General features: G+C 36.3%; 1 protein-coding gene across 1 annotated transcript in view; it reads right to left on the bottom strand.

The window, feature by feature from the left end:
* LOC138990501 (coiled-coil domain-containing protein 7-like) overlaps positions 1 to 20,094 on the bottom strand; it is a 170,932-nt gene that overhangs the window by 23,304 nt on the left and 127,534 nt on the right. Inside the window, exons 19-23 of the mRNA XM_070382052.1 lie at positions 15,634 to 15,717; positions 10,283 to 10,366; positions 6,366 to 6,455; positions 2,954 to 3,076; positions 1,734 to 1,847 (exon numbers count right to left, since the gene is read on the bottom strand). Coding sequence (XP_070238153.1) covers positions 1,734 to 1,847; positions 2,954 to 3,076; positions 6,366 to 6,455; positions 10,283 to 10,366; positions 15,634 to 15,717 — 495 coding nt within the window. The remainder of the gene's footprint in view (positions 1 to 1,733; positions 1,848 to 2,953; positions 3,077 to 6,365; positions 6,456 to 10,282; positions 10,367 to 15,633; positions 15,718 to 20,094) is intronic.

Below are 20,094 nucleotides of genomic sequence, written 5' to 3' on the forward strand. Positions count from 1 at the left end.
CTCCAAGCAAGAATGCTAGAGTGGGTAGCTTTTCCCTTCTCTAGGGGATCTTCCTGACCGAACTAGGGTCTCCTGCATCACAGGAGAATTCTTTCCCATCTGAGCCACCAGGACACTTTGGAGTCTGTCCTTGCCTGTGCTACTCTATTGTGTGTGTGTGTTTTACGGGAAGTCATATCACCGGAGCTGCCTCTGAAAGAGATTATAGATCCTAAGACAGTGGTCTTTGGCACTGATATCAAATTTTAATGAGAATTTGTGGAATTCTTGGAAGAGCACATGTATTTTGCATGGGAGGGGGGTAGGAATCATGGGTATTTGCAACCAGAAGGAGCACGGGTGGACTGGATTCAATAACAGGCTCCACATGTTCTTGACTACCTGTATTCATGTGCTCCCACACAACTCTCATCTTGGTAATATGACTTCAGTGAATGCAAGAAAAGCAGACAAATGCAGGCAGAGACTTGAAAATTTCTTGTGCACTGATTGAGATTTGCCCCCATTCTGTGCTAAGGATCCAAGGTTACAATGTGAAGACCCCTAAGCCAATCAGATGAAAGATGAGAGACATGTAGCAAGGTCACCTCCAGTAACACTTGAGAAGCTTATTTTCTCTTAGGTTCCAAACCACTCTTTTACATTCTGCTTTGTGGTACTGGATCTGGGATTCTAAAAACTACATTTATGCTTTTCCAGGTAGCACCAAGTTAGGCTGTGCAAAACAGGGCCTGCTAGAGGGAGACTTTTGGAAAAGAACCAAGGAATTTGTTTCTCTCACTTGGTTACCAGTGCGCTTCTCAAAAGCTCATGACCCTTTTCAGTTCTGGTGAACATCATGCCAGCAATGTATCTTTTCCCCAGGAGCAGAAATTCTTTCCACGGCACAAATTGTTGGTATTCTTTCCAACATTAGAAGAACAAGTTTTATTAAACTCTCACCATCCGAGACACTAGCAGTGCTTTGTCTTCAGAAGTACATAGGAGACTTCCTGAAAAATCAGAGATACCAGCACCAGCCAAGTAACATCCTATACTGAAGTCTCTTTTAGCCCTAATAGTGGAAACTTCTGAAACTGCTTTCTCCATGACCCAGCTCAAACCAGTCTACATTGCTAACTCCCCAATCATGAACTATATAAATAGCTATGCTTTCAGGCTAAATAGTTTACTTGGCAGTTATCCAGTAAAACAACACTAACAAATGTGGGAAAAATTAAAATTAGATTGAGATATGAGAGATATGATTTAGTAACTTTGGGAATAAATGGAAAAAAGCAAATAAAAACCCACTAATCTATATGGCTGAAGGTTATTCAGAGAAAAGTATATTTTTCCTCAGTTGCTGGTAAAAATGTTAACAGCCCTTTAGGTAAACAATCTGAAAGTATTTTTCAATATTAAAAACTTATAAATGCTTTAACAATATCAATCCTAAGATATTACCCCAAAGAGATAAAAATATTCATATGTAAGAATAGATACTCATGGACACGTTTACATTTAGTAGGGCGAAAAGTGTAAAAAGTCAATGACCTTCAATAGAAGAATTCTATATTATGAAATATACTGCCAGTAAAAAGGAGAAATTAAATTTCATTTTCAAGCTTGCAAGGGTTTATCTAAGATATTTCTGAAGAAAAAGTAAGATACAAAAAGAATGAAAAAAATACCACAAGAACTATTCTATGTAATTATACAGTGTTTTAATATCTTTATATATAAATTTTTACCTTCATCATCAAAGGGTGATAAAGTAATTATCTTTGTTTTATATTTACTTGGTGCAACGTGCCTGGCATAGACATTTTCTTGCTGTAAAATTGCATTTTTGCCTTTAAGTAAATCTATAATAAAATTTAAAAAGAAAAATTATATGAAGTCTGAACATTCATACACTACTCTCTAAACCCCATGTATTAGTCTTTATACATTTGTAATGTTTCCCTCCCATAGTTTAGCCACTTGTTGATGACTATTACTCTAGTTTCTATAAATATTTCATCATTTTCTCTTCCTTGTCTTTATTCTGTGTTCCTTGGTAGCATCCTGCTTTTTCTTTTCCAACTTCACTGAGGTATACTTAGTATATAAAAACACTGCCCAGATTTAATGTGTACATTTTGATGAATTTTAAAATAGCCATACAACCTGTGAAGCCATCATCACAATCAAGGTAATAAACATGTCCATCACCTATAAAAGACTTCTCCTGTCTCCTTGCTTTTTTATGTGTATCTTATAAAAACAGCACAAAGCACTCCTGTCTTAACAATTTTTACATGCACAACATTTCATTGTTAACTGTAGACGTAATGTTTTACGGAAGATCTCTAGAATTTACTCAACTAATATAAATGTGACTTTATATCCATTGAACAACTACCCACTTCACTCTACCCCTAACCCCTGGAAACAACCATTTTATTCTCTGGTTCTGTGAGTTTGACTACTGATAAAATGCAAGATTAAAAATGTATTTTAAAAAGTGTTGTTGAGATGGCATAAAAACATTCTCTAGAGACTAGAAAGGAATTAAAGCATTTAACTTGAGACTTTCTGCTAAAAAGGGGTATGTATATTTGTATGCATGTACATTTTTTACAAATTTGACTGACCTACAGTAATGTGGGAAGTGAGGAGGAAGATAGGTGGGAAGTTTCACAATAAAGAATAATCAAAAAATAAAGAGAGCACAATAAAACAGTTTAGAATATATTTGTATACAGCATCATTATATATTCTTTATGACTGTGTATAAAAAAAGCTGAAAAAGGAGGGATTAGGATTATAAAATCATACAAAGGGAACCATTATTAGAATGTTGTGTGTTTTCTGTAAATTTTCTTATTTTCTGGATGTTTAAAATATTTTATAGAATAAAATTTTAAAAACATATTACAAAAGTAATCTAAATAATTAGATATCTATTTTATTCTGTTATATCTTTTACCTTGATTGTCAACTTGTGAAAAATTGATCACGTTCATTGGGAATTTACTTCCTGCGATGTGCCCAGTAAAAAACTCTGTTTGATGTTGTGTGGACTTATCTTTGTCTTTAAATAAATTCACTCCTAATATAAAATTAAAAAAAATTTCACAAAGACATTATAACTATTTGCACACTACTCCCCATCCTTCTCACATTAGTCTTCATTTTGGCACCTGTAAATTTTTCTTTCCACATATAAGTGGCCACTTTTCTATCACTCCAATTTCTATAAACAATTTCTTCATTTTCTCCTTTTTGTTGTTCTGTTTTCTTAGATAGCATCTCACTTAATTTCAAAATTTAATCCAATCACCTTTTATATTTATTTCTATATTTGATCTGTATTCTTCTTTCAGTACTTTTTCCCTTAACAATTTATATTGCTCAAATTTTATTCAGGGCATTTAATTATAAACTCCTCATTAATAAGTAAGTATAAAATAATTAACTAAATTAATTTCATTCTTAAGATGCATGACGTTTCAAACTGGATGTAAATGAGAGCAAATTCTTGGTGTGCCTAAGGCTGTTATTCAAAATTGAGAAGGATTAATAAGCAACACTGAAGTCAAAGTAATTGAAAGAACCTACATAAAAATACTCTGAAAATTAAAGACATGGAATAATGTCTTATCGTAATATACCAAATTTATCACAGCAAAACAGAAAACAAATTTAACTTCTTAGTTCCTACAATTTCAGTTTTACACCTTTTTCTCAGTTAAAAGTTGTCAGCAAATACTTTTTATTTTTAACAGTTTTTTTTTTCAGGAATAGAAGTGAGATTGTAACAAAATAAAGCATTCAAAAGTAAAGTTTCATAAATCTTGCTTTAAATGTTAAATTTCAGTGAAAACACATATTTTGGTGCTTTAATCTGAGGATTCAGCTACTTTCAAATTCTGGCTTTCAGTATCACTTTTACAAAAAGTTCATTCTTTCACCAAAGAGAAATGTATTTAACCCTGTTACTCCAGGACTAAAGCTGTGTCTGTGAATTGTAAACTCAGCTAGAGAACTTCACTTTAGTAGAGATATAAATTTACACACAAGACTAATTATGTATAGAAATTGAATAAAATAACTGCTATATTCCTATTCTTACACCACTTATCAACTAGCTTTTTTGCTTTTTCAATTTCAAAGCAACACTCTTTACTAAGCCATCAAGAAAGTGAGTAACAGTTTGAAATACTTAAACCAAGCATATTCTAAGGTCATTAGAGCATTGGATTATATGAATTACTTTCCAAGTGTATGAGCTTACAACTAAACAATATCCAGGTAAATTTCCACTGACAGCAAATACAAGACTTTAATACTAATTATAAGATGAAATTCATGAAGATTACTCCCCATTAACATACAGTTACTGCTGCTGCTGCTACTGCTGCTAAGTCGCTTCAGTCGTGTCTGACTCTGTGAGACCCCATAGACGGCAGCCCACTAGGCTTCTCTGTCCCTGGGATTCTCCAGGCAAGAACACTGGAGTGGGTTGCCATTTCCTTCTCCAACGCATGAAAGTGAAAGTGAAGTCGCTCAGTCGTGCCTGACTCTTAGCGTCCCCAGGGACTGCAGCCTCCCAGGTTCCTCCGTCCATGGGATTTTCCAGGCAAGAGTACTGGAGTGGGGTGCCATCGCCTTCTCTGACAGTTAGTGCTATCATTAGTTAAATCACAGAGAAGACATAAGCCATAAATATTAGACTTGACAAATTCTTGTTCTTACCAGGGTGACTTTTATGATGTGTCTTGATTTTACTAGTTTCTTTTTCACTTTCAACAGTATCTGTCATATATTCTTTATCAGTTGCTATAGATATAAAATAAATTTCAAAACACTTTCTAAGGTAACAATTAACACACATGTATGTGTGTCTGGGTATGTAGTACTAAGCTACTTAAAACTTGTTATTATGGAAGACAATATAATATCTGCACTGCACAATCGTAAAACATTAGAATTTGAAGGGCTCTTAGCAATCATATAAGCCTCATGATATAGAAGCTTAGAGATGTTTTGAGATTTGACTGAGAGCACATACCAAGAAAATACAAAATTGAGCACAAGCTGAGGCCCCATAATTCCTTAACCAGTGCTTTTTATACATGATGCCATGTCTCACACAAACCTTAATCATCTTGGGGAGTTCATGTTAATGATATAACTGCCAAGTTTACACTAAGAGGACACTCATCCTTTAAGAATATACCTATGAGTGGAACATGGCATTTTCCCCCTGCCCACTGGTCAAGTTACAAACCATGGTCACAGAAAGTTACTACCAGGCAGAAATTCTTTGACTCTCTTAAGAGTGCTTTATGCCATTTTTAAGGTTATGTAAGTCCAGTAGACATTAATGATGCAGAAGAATAACAAGACACTCTGTGGTCTAAGAAAAACTGCCTATCAGGTCGTCTTACAATGTATACCTTTCCGCTGGGGAGGGGGAAGTGGGTAGATCTGCAGCAGTACCAGCACCAGGACTGCATCCCACTCCCTTTGAGTTTTTGTGTGATTTGAAGATTTGGCAGGATTTAGTAACTACAAACTAGGTCAAAGGAGAGGAAACTGCATGAAAGTTATTAAACAATAATTCATATTGAGAAAGTGGTAAGTAGGACTGGTGGCTTGGGTCAAATAATGTGTCCAATGTTTTGTGAATGGAAGGTGGTTCCAAAGAACACATACCAAAAGTTGGAAACCTATCCTGAACCTGAAACCATAAGGGGGATCTTACTATTAATACTTTGTTGTAATGGCTGAGAGCAGGAGAAAGTGTTAAAGTGTTAGAGGAGATATAACTGAGGCTCTCTGGTTTTCTGCCTCCCTTAATATCACACCAAAGATCAAGGATTGGTATGTCAAACACCCTTACACCAAGACAAGGGGAAACAAGTGTAAACTATGAACTATGTAACAAGACTACAGCTCTCTACTTCACCTGAGATACTGAAAATATGCTTGGTATTTTAATTATATATGGGGAATTAATAAGCAATGCAATAACTATCTGGTAAGTCTTTAAATCCCATTCATAAACTAGACTTTTTGCTTTTCCGAATACAAAGCAACTAGCCTGAAAAAAAAAAAAAAAGTAGCATTTGAAATGCTTTCATTAAGTATATTCCAAGCTCACTATACCACTGAAATTTTGAGGATCACTTTTTAAAAGAAGGAGCTCTGAAATTTAAAATATGTAACTAATTTTCCATTGATAACAGCTGCTGGAGTTCCAGTAGTTCTAACTTTAGAAGGGAATTTATGAAGATACTGTATCCTGTAATAACAGCATATAGGTACTATAATCAGACTCAAACTCAAACTCTGGAAAAGATAAATAAGCCAGAATAGACTTGCAATATTCTTACTTTTACCAGGATGACTCTTGGATTGTGTCTTGATATCACTCTTTAGCATACTTCTTCCAACAGCATTTGGGAAGTGCTCTGTATCAGTGTCTATAGAAATAAACAGTTTCAAAACACTTTCATAAGATAAACATCAACATGTAGTTGTGTGAGTTTGTGTGTAATATTCCTTTAATTAGCATTTTATTATAGAAGAAGAATTATAATGAAATGTCTTACTTACAGAATCGAAATACCTTAGAATTGGGAGAGTCATTGGCAACCATATAAGCTTCATTATATTGTACCTTAGAAATGTTTATTAGTTTGACTAAGACCACATAGCCAAGTAGTGATAAAAGTGATTCACAGACTGATGCCTCATTATTCTTTAATTAGGGCTTTTTCCATAAAACACAGTCTTTTTGCAAATTTAAGTCATCCTAGAGACTTTATCTTAATTAATGTAACTTTTCATTACATTAAAACTACATTGTATATGTTAAAACTACATTCATATGGTAAGAATTATATCTGGTAAGGCCAGACATGACATTTTTTTTTTTCCTGGGCCAAGTTGCCTGGAAAAAATGATGGGCATCACAGTCACAGAATGTTACTGTGAGGCAGAAATTCTTTGACTTTGTCCAGGAATATTTTAATTCCTGTTTTTTTTTTTGAAGAAGGTCAGCATTTTAATTTGATTTAAGTGGCATGTCTAAAATATTCCTCCCCCTTTTCCTTTCCTTCTACTAGAATATTTTTTTTAATTTATTTTTTAACTTTACAATATTAATATTGTATTGGTTTTTGTACAGAACAGTCTTTAATTCCCTTTTTAAAGGTTATACAAGTCATGGACATAAATTTGAGCAAACTGTGGGAGGTAGTGAAGGAAAGAAAAGCATGGCATGCTGCAGTCCACAGGGTAGCAAAGAGTTGGACACAACTTAGCGACCAAATGACAACAACTATAAATCAAAAGATAACACTGATGGAAAAGTTAACAAGTAATCTGTAGACTGGCACTTTATCCCAGATCTTTTACTTGGGGAAAAGGAAATGGGTAGTTTGCATGAATATGAGCATTGGTATTATACCTCTTTCCATTTGAGTCTTTGTGTGATTTTCACTTTTTGATGGATTCAGAAGCAATGATATAGTTTCAATGACAGAAAAAATTTTATTTAAAACAATTTTATATTGCAAAACAAATAATTAGAATTGGTGACTTTGGGTCACCTATTAGGTAAAGATTTTGGTGGGAGGGAGAAGGGTTCAGGATGGGGAACACATGTATACCTGTGGTGGATTCATGTTGATATATGGCAAAACCAATACAATATTATAAAGTTAAAAAATAAAATGAAATTAAAAAAAAGATTTTGGTGGGCAAAATTTGGTTCTAATATAGCATATAAGTGAAGGTGGAAACTGTCATATCCAGAATTTATAAACCAGAAGTCCTGCTTTGGAGAAATGACTGAGCCCATGAATGTTTCAAGCGTGTGCTATCTCTGAGGCAGCACAAATTTATCACCACTGCAATCTAAACAGAGGTGAAGACCATGGGGCATCATTACTAAAACCAAAGACACATTAGATTGAGCATTTGTGAAAGTCATGTGTGCTATGGCAACACATAACACATAAAAAGATTAGCAGACTCTAGCTGCTGATGTTTCTCCAACAGAAAAAAAATTAGAAGAACTGATTCATTTGATTTGAAAAAGCAAAGGCTTCTTAGGTAAGCAGGGAGGCAATGGGAATAAGCTTTGAGGACAGATTGGGTTAAACACTGGAAGCATAAATGATATGTGGTAAAGAAGCCTAATTTATTCAGAGCCACAATTTTCCTTCTTCACAACATCTTCCCATTGCTTTTAAGTATTTAAAGGAAAGTCCTATCCTGCTTGGAGTTTACTAAACTGTTTTTTTAAAGTTTAACATACAATATGCCCATTTTAAACGTGCAATCAATGGTTATTAATATATTTATAGAATGTATAACAATCGCCATAGTCAATTTTAGAATCAACTTCAGAGACATACTAATTAAATTGTAGGAAAATGCAGAAGCATGACTGACATATAGTTTTATTCCCTTATCCCCATTTTTGTGCTACTGAATTACATGTTACATGTATAAAATTAAAGATATTGTTAAAATTGTTCTTACAATTATTTCTTTATGAACCTATATAATTTTTAAAGAATCTGAGAGACAAAATTAGAGCAAGTTTAGTATGAATATGTAGTGTTTGTTCTATTAGCTACCATCTAGTGTTATTCACTTAATTTTCAGCCATCTTTTCAAATATTTTTACTGCACTCTCTCTCTTCTAGTATTTCCCATTACCTTAAATTCACTGTTTCTTTCTTCGGACTCTTCCCTTAGGCAGTATTCAATCTCTTCCCTTAGGCAGTATTTTCATTTCATTTATTGTATATTTCAACCACATTTGGTTCTTCTACATTTTTATTTTTAGATGATAATATCTAGTTGATGAAATATTTTCATCATATCTTTGTTTTCTTAAAACAAAATTTCCTTTTTCTATTTATAATAACTATTAGGTCATCACTGTCTGCTAAATCCAACATCCAAGACTCTCACAAGCATATTGCATGGGTCACAATTTACTATTTCCTTGCATGTCTTAATTTTTTTTTTTGCTAATAACTGGACATTTTCGGGGCTTCCAGGGTGCCACTAGTGGTAAAGAACCTGCCTGCCAATGCAGGAAACATGAGAGATGTGGGTTCGATCCCTGGGTCGGGAAGATCCCCTGGAGAAAGGCATGGCAACCCACTCCAGTATTCTTGCCTGGAGAATTCCATGGACAGAGGAACCTGGCAGGCTACAGTCCATGCAGTCGTAAAGAGTTGGACATGACTGAAGCGACTTAGTATGGACATTTTAGATAATATATCATAGTATTTCTGGATTCTAATTTGTTTCCCTAGATAAGGCTTGTTGTTTAGTGTGTTCGCTTGCTTGTTTGCTTGTTTATTTACAGTGATTTCTCAGAAGTGTCTTATTAATGTCTCTTTTCTCCTGAGGTGTGAAGCCTCACCCATTGGTCCTCAGAGGGCACATCCTCAGGCATGCACACAATAGCCTCTTGGTGTTTGTAGTTACAGGGTTCTGTTCGAATGTCTGTTTTCCTTTTATCTCTAGATGTCTTCTTTCAATATCACAGAAAACACCATAAAGAAATGTGTGTAATGCTGTTGCTGCTGCTGCTGCTGCTGCTAAGTCGCTTCAGTTGTGTCCGACTCTATGCGACCCCATAGATGGCAGCCCACCAGGCTCTCCCATCTCTGGGATCCTCCAGGCAAGAATACTGGAGTGGGTTGCCACTTCCTTCTCCAATGCACGAAAGTGAAAAGTGAAAGTGAAGTCGCTCAGTCGTATCCGACTCTTCTCTACCCCATGGACTGCAGCTTACCAGGCTCCTCTGTCCATGGGATTTTCCAGGCAAGAGTACTGGAGTGGGGTGCCATTGCCTTCTCCCGTAATGCTGTTACTACAGGTCTAATAAAGAGGGAATTGATAACCACTGAGATGTTATATTCTTATCACATTCCTTAGCTAGCCTTTCTGCACTTGCAAATTCAAGAGAAATGTCTACCTAAGCTGAAAACAGAAAGTGAATAGAATATAATTGGGCATATTTTTCACCAAGCATATGCTAAGTTTATTAAAGGACTGGTTTTTATGGATTACATCCTAAGTGAATGAGTTCTACCATTAATAATATGTAGATAGTTTTACATTGATATTTAATATCGAATTTAAGGAAAAAATTCTTGAAAATTTCAGCCCATGTAATATTAAAACATAGATACTGATGTTATTCATGACTCTTGTTTAAATATCTCTAGAGAAGATAAGTAAACCTGAAATCTTAGATTTGTAAAATTTCTATTCTTACCAGGGAGATTGCTTGATTGTGTCCTGAACTGTCCCTTTATTACACCTCTTCCAGTTTTACCTGTCAAGCCTTGTATATTAGTCCCTGTAGAAAAGAACAAATTTCAAAACACTTTACAAGGTAACTATTTACATAGAAACATGTGTGTGCGTTTGCATGTGTGTGTTTGTGCACATGTGTGTGTGTGTACTGCTGTTATGAAAGATGAGTTATATTGAAATGTCTGGTTTGGAGAATCACAAAACCTTAAATTAGAACAGATGAAGCAATTATTAGTATGTAAGTTACATTATATTGAAGTTTAGATATATTTAGGATATGACTAAAATCAAACATTCAGGGAATGACAAATGGATGTACCACTTTGTGCCTAACCAGTGCCTTTTCTATAATCCTTTTACCAGTATCTTTTCTTTAACCATGTTTAATTCCTTAACCAGTGATTTTTCTATACAATGCTCTCTTTTACACAAGCTGAAATCATTCCAGAGAATTTATGATAGTAATATAATTTCCAAGTTCATATCAAAAGTACAGTTACTCTGTAAGGATGTTCCCAATGAGGCACAACTTCACATTTTTTTCCCCATCAAGACAAGATATAAATAGAAACTTACCATGAGTCAGAAATTCTTTGACTTACCCAGGAAAATTTTAATACCCTTTTAGGCTGCTGCTGCTGCTGCTGCTGCTGCTGCTAAGTCGCTTCAGTCATGTCCGACTCTGTGCGACCCCATAGACGGCAGCCCAACAGGCTTCCCCATCCCTGGGATTCTCCAGGCAAGAACACTGGAGTGGGTTGCCATTTCCTTCTCCAATGCATGAAAGTGAAAAGTGAAAGTGAAGTCGCTCAGTCATGTCCGACTCTAGTGACCCCATGGACTGCAGCCTACCAGGCTCCTCTGTCCATGGGATTTTCCAGGCAAAAGTACTGGAGTGGGGTGCCATTGCCTTCTCCCCCTCTTAGGCTACATAACTGTAAATCATGTGGGTATCACTGACTTAAAAAAAAGTGCCTCTGGGATTCCTTGGGCATATACATTTCATGTCTTGCCAGGAGGAAACGGCAATATTTGTACCAGAACCAGGACTCTGATAGGATCCATTTCCATTTGAATTTTTATGTGGTCTAAAGTTTTTGCTATAATTGACAGCAATTAACTAAGATTGGATGACATAAAAATACATGAAAGTTAGTTTAAAGATATTCACACTGAGAAAGGGATAATGAGGATTGGGAACCTAAAGGGCATGCATGCAGTTGCATTTTGATGCTAGTGGTTTTAACAGGGCTCTATTTGAATGCCTGTTTCCCTGGATCAAAAGGTTAGTGCATGAAAGTTGGTTCCAGTTGAGCATGTAAATGTAGTTGGAAACCTGTCATGATCCTGACACTGTCCAGTAGAAGACCACTTTGAAAAAAGGGCTGAGCCCATGCATAAATGCAAAAGGTAGCATTATGATTTTGGTAGCCCAAGTGTACTACAGAGAAGATACCTCCTGGAACATCAATAACAAAATGAACAAAAATGAATCAGATTGGCTATGTAAGTCTTCAATAAATAATACTAAGTGGGAGTAATAAAATTTATAGTCACACAAAATTAGGGATTAGCATATATATTTTAGCCACTTTCATCTTCCTCCAATTAATTAATAAGGAGAATGGAATCATTTGACTCAAGAAAGCAGAGGATCCTCAGATAAGCTGGGAGCCAATGAGAACAGCATTTGATCTCATTGTTGTTCAGTCATTAAGTCATGTCTGACTCTTTGTGACCCCATGGACTGCACCATGTCAGGCCTCCCTATCCCTCACTGTCTCCCAGAGTTTGCCCAAGTTCATGTCCACTGAGTCAGTAATGCTATCCAACCATCTCATCCTCTGCTGCCCTCTTATTTTGCTTTCAATCTTTCCCAGCATCAGAATCTTTTTCAATGAGTTGGCTCTTCACATCAGGTGGCCAGAGAATTGGAACTTCAGCATCAGTCCTTCCAGTGAGTATTCAGGGTTGATTTCCTTCAGGATTTGATATGGTATATTACCACATATATATGGAATCTAGAAAAATGGTACTGATGAACCTGTTTCCAGGGCAGGCATAGAGATGCAGACATAGAGAACAGACTTTCGGACGTAGTGGGGGAAGGAGGGGGTGGGGCAAACTGACAGAGCAGCACTGAAATACACCACACTACTGTGCGCAAAATAGATAGCTAGGGGATAACTGCTGTCTAAAAAGGGACTCAGATTGGTACTCTATGACAACCTAGAGGGGTGGGATGGGGATGAAGGGGAGGGAGGCTCAACAGGGAGGGGATATATGTATACTTATGGCTGATTCACAGTGCTATACAGGAGAAACCAACAAAACATTGCAAAGCAATTATCCTCCAATTTAAAAAAAGAATAGCATTTGAGGGAAGATTGAGTTTAAGCGCTAGGAATTAAAAAGGTTTGCACTATAAAAGTCTTTGAAATTTCCCAAAGGAAAAGAAATTTAACAAGGCAAAATGGTTGTCTGAGGAGGTTGTCTTACAAATAGCTGAGAAAAGAAGAGAAGCAAAAGCAAAGGAGAAAGGGAGAGATATACCCAACTGAATGCAGAGTTCCAAAGAACAGCAAGGAGAGATAAGAAAGTCTTAAGTGAACAATGCCAAGAAACAGGAAAACAATAGAATGGGAAAGACTAGAGATCTCTTCAAGAAAATTAGAGATGCCCAGGGAACATGTCATTCAAAGATGGGCACAATAAAGGACAGAAATAGTAAGGACCTAAGAAATAGAAGAGATTAAAAAGAGGTGGCAAGAATACACAGATATTCTACAAAAAAAGGTTTGAATGACCCAGATAACCATGATGGTGTGGTAACTCAGCTAGAGCCAGACAACCTAGAGTGTGAAGTCAAGTGGGCCTTACTTCACTACAAAGAAAGCTACATGAAGTGATGGAATTTCAAAGAAATTACTATATGAAAGCTATATGAAGCTATACGAAGTGATGGAATTTCGGCTGAGCTATTAAAAATCTTAAAATGATGTCATTAAAGTGCTGCACTCAATATGCCAGCAAATTTGGAAAACTCAGCAGTGGCCACAGGACTGGAAAAGGTCAGTTTTCATTCCAATTCCAAGGAAAGGCAATGCCAAAGAATGTTCAAACTACCTTACAACTGCACTCGTTTTACATGCTGGTGAGATAATGCTCAAAATCCTTCAAGTTAGGCTTCAACAGTATGTAAACCAAGAACTTTCAGATGTACAAGCTGGATTTTAAAAAGGCAGAGGAATCAGAGATCAAATCGCCATCCTAGATCATAGAAAAAGCAAGACAATTCCAGAAAACCATTTATTTCTGTTTCCTTGACTATGCTAAAGCCTTTGACTATATGGATCAGAACAAACTGGAAAATTCTTAAAGAGGTGGGAGTGCCAGACCATCTTACCTGCCTCCTGAGAAACCTGTATGCAGGTTAAGAAGCAATAGTTAGAACTGGACATGGAACAACAGACTGGTTCAAAGTTGGGAAAGGGGTGTGTAAAGGCTGTATGTTGTCACCCCATTTATTTAACTTATATGCAGAGGACATCATTCAAAATGTCAGGCTGGAAGAATCACAAGCTGGAATCAAGACTGCTGGGAGAAATATCAACAACCTCAGATATGCACATGACACCACCCTTATGGCAGAAAGTGAAGAAGAACTAAAGAGCCTCTTGATGAAAGTGAAAGAGGAGGGTGAAAAAGCTGGCTTAAAACTCAACATTCAAAAACTAAGATCATGACATCTGGTCCTATCATTTCATGGCAAATAGATGGGGAAAAGATGGAAACAATGACAGATTTTATTTTCTTGGGCTTCAAAATCACTGCAGATAGTGACTGCAGCCATGAAATTAAAAGACACTTGCTCCTTGCAATAAAAGCTATGACAAACTTTGACAGTGTATTAAAAAGCAAAGGTATCATTTTGCTGTCAAAGGTCTGTATAGTCAAAGCTGTGTTTTTTCCAGTAGTCATGTATGGACGTGAGAGTTGGACCATAAAGAAGGCTGAGCACTGAAGAACTGATGCTTTCAAACTGTGGTGCTGGAGAAGACTCTTGAGAGTCCCTTGGACAGCAAGGAGATCAAACCAGTCAATCCTAAAGGAAATCTGTCCTGAATACTCATTGGAAGGACTGATGCTGAAGCTGAAGCTCCAATACTTTGGCCACTTGATGCTAAGAGAAGACTCACTGGAAAAGACCCTGATGCTGGGAAAGACTGAAGGCAGGAGGAGAAGTGGGCAACGGAAGATGAGATGGTTTGATTCCATCACTGACTCAGTGTGGAAACTCAGTGAGTTTGAGCAAACTCCAGGAGATGGTGAAGTTCAGGGAAGCCTGGCATGCTACAGCTCATGTGGTTGCAAAGACTTGGACATGACTTAGTGACTGAACAAGAACAGCATATATAACTTTTCCATATTTTTTATACTGCTCTATACAACTGTCTTTTAAGTCAATTAATAGAAGAACAGGAAATACTCTTTCATATTGTCTTTTAAAGCACGGAATTCTTTTTTTAAACTTTAACCCATTTCCTTCTGTTTTTTTGACATGAACTTATTCATGTGGTACCCATAAAGTACATTGGAAACATGTATTTTGTTTCACAAAGAAGGAGAAAAAAATGAAAAAATATGGTTGTTTATGGAAAGCTGCACAGGAGGAGAAAGACGATGGAACAAAAGAGGATGCCACCCAAGAGTCTTGCTCTTCAGACTACAGTATTTACATAGTAATGTAAATACAGTTTATACCTTGGCCATCAGGGCCACTCTAATTGCTTGAGTGTTTAGAACTTCAGAGCACTATTTTTGTTTCAAGTTTGCTTTCTGTTTCCCAAGTGAGACAACTTATTGTTTCTTTTTGTTGTTGTTATTTTTTAAAACTTTATTTCAGTAAAATACATGCTTTCACTATTAAGATTTACACATAGTTAATGTTCTATTGACAGTATTGTTTCTTATTATTAAAGTAACATATGGTTAACTTTTAAAAATTCCACCTATGAGTGAAATCATATGGTATTTGTCTTTCTCTGTTTGGCTTACTTCACTGTATCACTGAATTTTTTATGGATCACTTTTGAATCAAATAAATTCTAAAATTAACAATATGCAGCTAATTTCCCACTGACAGTAATTGCTAGAATTCTAGTAATTATAGGAGGGAATTGATGACATTTTTTAATCCTATAATAATAGCATATAGGTGCTGTAGTCACTAAAGATGCAAAGTTAAATAAACTTCAGAGAAACTATTAATAAAAACAACAGGAAACAGACTCAAAATATTGTTCTTACCAAGATGGTTCTTGGGTTGTGTCTTGAATTCACTCTTCAAGAAATGTTTACCAATAATATCTGGGAATAGCTCTGCATCAGATGCTACAGAAATAAACAGTTTCAAGATACATTTGTAAGCTAAACATTAACATGTGTATGTTTGTGTGTTTGTGTGTGTGGAATATGTGTGTATTCTTATTAGATATTTTTATGATAGGAGAAGAATTATAATGAAATGCCTGGACTGCACACGTAATACCTTTAGAATTGGAAGTCTTATAAACCTCATTATATTGAGGCTCAGAAATGTTTAGTGATTTCACCAAGGCCATATATCTAGTAACAACAAACAAAATTGATCCATAGACTGATGCCTCATAGTTCCTTAACTGGGAACTTTTCCATAAAATATAAAGTCTTTCACAAATTTAAGTCACCCTAGAGACTTCATTTTTCACTTTTACTTAATAAATATAATCTTCTTGTGTATATTAGAAAACATTCATATGGCAGGGATGTACCCGGTGAGGTGGGATATAACACTTTTTCATTTTTACATTTGGCAGTACATTCAACTTCTTTCCTCTTAGTTTATGACTTTCAAATTTCATTTAGAGCATTTAGTTATAAATTTACCATTAATAAATAAGTATGAAATAACTAACAATTTTGTTATTAAATAGCAGGGCATTTTTAAATGAATGGATATAAAAGAAAGCACTTTTTGCTGTATCTAAGTTAATTATTCAAAACTGACAAGGATCTCTATTAATAAGCAACACTGAAGCAAAAATTAATTGAAAGAACATAACCCAAAATACTCTGAAGTAAAACACAAAACAAATTTAACTGCTTGGTTCAAACAATTTCACTTTTACACCACCAGCTTTTCCCCACTTAAAAGTTGTTGGAGTAAATAAGTTTTATTTGATTCATTTTTAACATTACTTTTTTTTGGAAATAAAAGTGAGAGTGTAATAAAATAAAGGAATCAAAAGCAAATAAATTTTGTTTCTTTTATAGTGAAATTCCCTAGAAGGTTTGTCTCTGCTTGCTCTTAATATTTTTATTCCCTGCTGCTGCTGCTGCTGCTGCTAAGTCGCTTCAGTCATGTCCGACTCTGTGCGACCCCATAGACAGCAGCCCACCAGGCTCCCCTGTCCCTGGGATTCTCCAGGCAACAACACTGGAATGGGTTGCCATTTCCTTCTCCAATGCATGAAAGTGAAAAGTCAAAGTGAAGTCACTCAGTCGTGTCCGACTCTTAGCGACCCCATGGACTGCAGCCTACCAGGCTCCTCCCTCAATGTGATTTGCCAGGCAAGAGTACTGGAGTGGGGTGCCATTGCCTTCTCCGTTGCAAGTCTAGTTTTCAGCATCAGTTCTGCAGAAAGTTCATGACCATAGGATTTCCTGAACCAAAGAGAAATGTATCTAACTCTGTTACTCCAAGACTAAAGCAGTGTTGGTGAGTTGTAAACTCTGCTAGAGAACTCCACTTAGTAGAGATATGAATTTACATGCCAACTTAATTATGTAGAGGAAATTGGTAACCAATGAAGTAACTGTTATATTCCTTATCTCATCAACTGGCTTTTTTTGCTTTTTCCATGTTAAGCTAGCAATGAAAATAAATAGAAGGGCAGTTGGAAACACTGAAACCAAGCATATTCTAAAGTCATTAGAGCATAGGATTATACGGGTTACTTTGGTGGTGGTTTAGTCACTAAGTCATGTCCGACTCTTGTGACCCCATGGACAGTAGCCTGCCAGGCTCCTCTGTCCATGGGATTCTCCAGGTAAGCATACTGGAGTGGGGTGCTATTTCCTTCTCCAGGGGATCTTCCCAACCCAGGAATCAAACCCAGGTCTCCTGCACTGCAGGCAGATTCTTTACCAACTGAGCTATGAGGGAAGCCTATGGATTACTTTACAAATACTTAAAAACTAGTAACATTCAGCTAATTTTCCACTGATAGTAAATACTAGAGTTTAATTATTAGAGGGAATTCATAAGCATTTTTCCCTGTTAATAACAAAATATAGTTACTGTTGTCATTAATGGTTCATAGTTAATTAAATCCCAGAAAAGACATAAACCATAAGTATTACTTGAAAAACTGTTGTTCTTATCAATGTGATTCTTTGTGTCTTTGACCAATTACTTTTTCTCTTCTAACTGTATCTGTCATGCATTCTATATCAGTCTCTATAGATATAAAACAAATTTCAAAACACTTTCTAAGGTAACCACTAACACACATGTATGTCTATCATTGTATCTATGTGTAGTACTAAGTTAATTAGTATTTGTTATCACAGAAGAGAAATTATATGCCTGCATTGCATGGTCATAAAACATTAGAATTTGAAGGGCTCTTAGCAATCATATAAGCCTCATGAAACTTAGAGATGTTTTGAGATTTGACTGAGAACACATACCAAGAAAATACAAAATTGAGCACAAGCTGAGGCCCCATAATTCCTTAACCAGTGCTTTTTATACATGATGCCATGTCTCACACAAACCTTAATCATCTTGGGGAGTTCATGTTAATGATATAACTGCCAAGTTTACACTAAGAGGACACTCATCCTTTAAGAATATACCTATGAGTGGAACATGGCATTTTCCCCCTGCCCACTGGTCAAGTTACAAACCATGGTCACAGAAAGTTACTACCAGGCAGAAATTCTTTGACTCTCTTAAGAGTGCTTTATGCCATTTTTAAGGTTATGTAAGTCCAGTAGACATTAATGATGCAGAAGAATAACAAGACACTCTGTGGTCTAAGAAAAACTGCCTATCAGGTCGTCTTACAATGTATACCTTTCCGCTGGGGAGGGGGAAGTGGGTAGATCTGCAGCAGTACCAGCACCAGGACTGCATCCCACTCCCTTTGAGTTTTTGTGTGATTTGAAGATTTGGCAGGATTTAGTAACTACAAACTAGGTCAAAGGAGAGGAAACTGCATGAAAGTTATTAAACAAAAATTCATATTGAGAAAGTGAAAGTAGGACTGGTGACTTGGGTCAAATAATGTGTCCAATGTTTTGTGAATGGAAGGTGGTTCCAAAGAACACATACTGAAAGTTGGAAACCTATCCTGAACCTGAAACCATAGGGGGATCTTACTATTAATACTTTGTTGTAATGGCTGAGAGCAGGAGAAAGTGTTAAAGGTCCTACAGAGGAGATATAACTGAGGCTCTCTGGTTTTTCTCCACCTGGTATAGGTTAAGAATGACAAGTACAGTTGATGCCTATATAAGCAAGGAAGCATTAAGAAGAGCATCTAATAGAATTAAGGATGAGGGAAAAAAGGGTATGTGCTAGAGGAATCTGTAACCTAGTATGAATCACAATTTTCCTCCTTCACAATACTTTCTCACTGCTTAATTTATTTTTTACACCTACTTTTCCTGAAGTTCCTAGTACCTGATTCACACTTTGTTTCTTTGCCTGTCTCAAATTTTGGGGGATAAATACTGGGCATTCTAGATAATATAAAAAATCTAGATACTGAGTTCCCCTCCTCTTTGGAGGCTTGTTGTTGCTGTTTTCTTCATTATTTGTTTAGTGACTTGGCTGGAATATGTAAAAGTGTGAAAGTGTTAGTCACTCAGGCATGTCTGACTCTTTGTCACCCCAAGGACTTTAGCCCACCAGGCTCCTGTGTCCATAGGATTTCCTAGGCAAGAATACTTGTGGGTAGCCATTCCCTTCTCCAGGGGATCTTTCCAACCCAGGGATCAAACCTGGGTTTTATGCATTGCAGGCAGATTCTTTACCATCTGAGCTACCAGGGAAGCATATATTCTGTTGTTGAGAAGTCTCCTTCTCTGCAGCATGAAGCTTCTAATGTTGCTCCTCTGGGAGCACAGACTTGGGCAAAGAGTTACCTTTGATGACAGCTGCTTTTCCTTGTGAGTATCTCTTTCCTTTACTTTTCTGTCAAGCTCTCTGCCTCCCTTAATATCACACCAAAGATCAAAGAGCAGTGTGTCAAATACCATTACACCAAGACAAGGGGCAGCAGTGTAAACTATGAGCTACACAACAAGACTAAAGATCTCTATTTCACCAGAGTTACTGAAACTGTGCCAGTATTTTAATTAATTAGAGGGAATTAGTAAGCAATGAAATCTCCATTTTAATTCCATTGATAAAACTAGCTTTTCTGCTTATGCAAATACAAAGCAGCTATCTTTCTAGCCTGAAAAAGAAAGTGAATAGTAATAACATTTCAAATGCTTCTGTCAAGCATATTCCAAACTTACCATAGCATTGAATTTCTAAGGATAAGTTTTAAGTGAATGAGTTCTAAAACTTATACTATGTAGCTAATTTTCTACTGTTAGTAACTGCTGGAATTCCACTAATAATAGGAGGGAAGGCAATGGCACCCCACTCCAATACTCTTGCCTGGAAAATCCCATGGACAGAGGAGCCTGGTGGGCTGCAGTCCATGGGGTCGC

Source organism: Bos mutus, chromosome 13 (assembly GCF_027580195.1).
Source record: "Bos mutus isolate GX-2022 chromosome 13, NWIPB_WYAK_1.1, whole genome shotgun sequence".
Classification (NCBI taxonomy): domain Eukaryota; kingdom Metazoa; phylum Chordata; class Mammalia; order Artiodactyla; family Bovidae; genus Bos; species Bos mutus.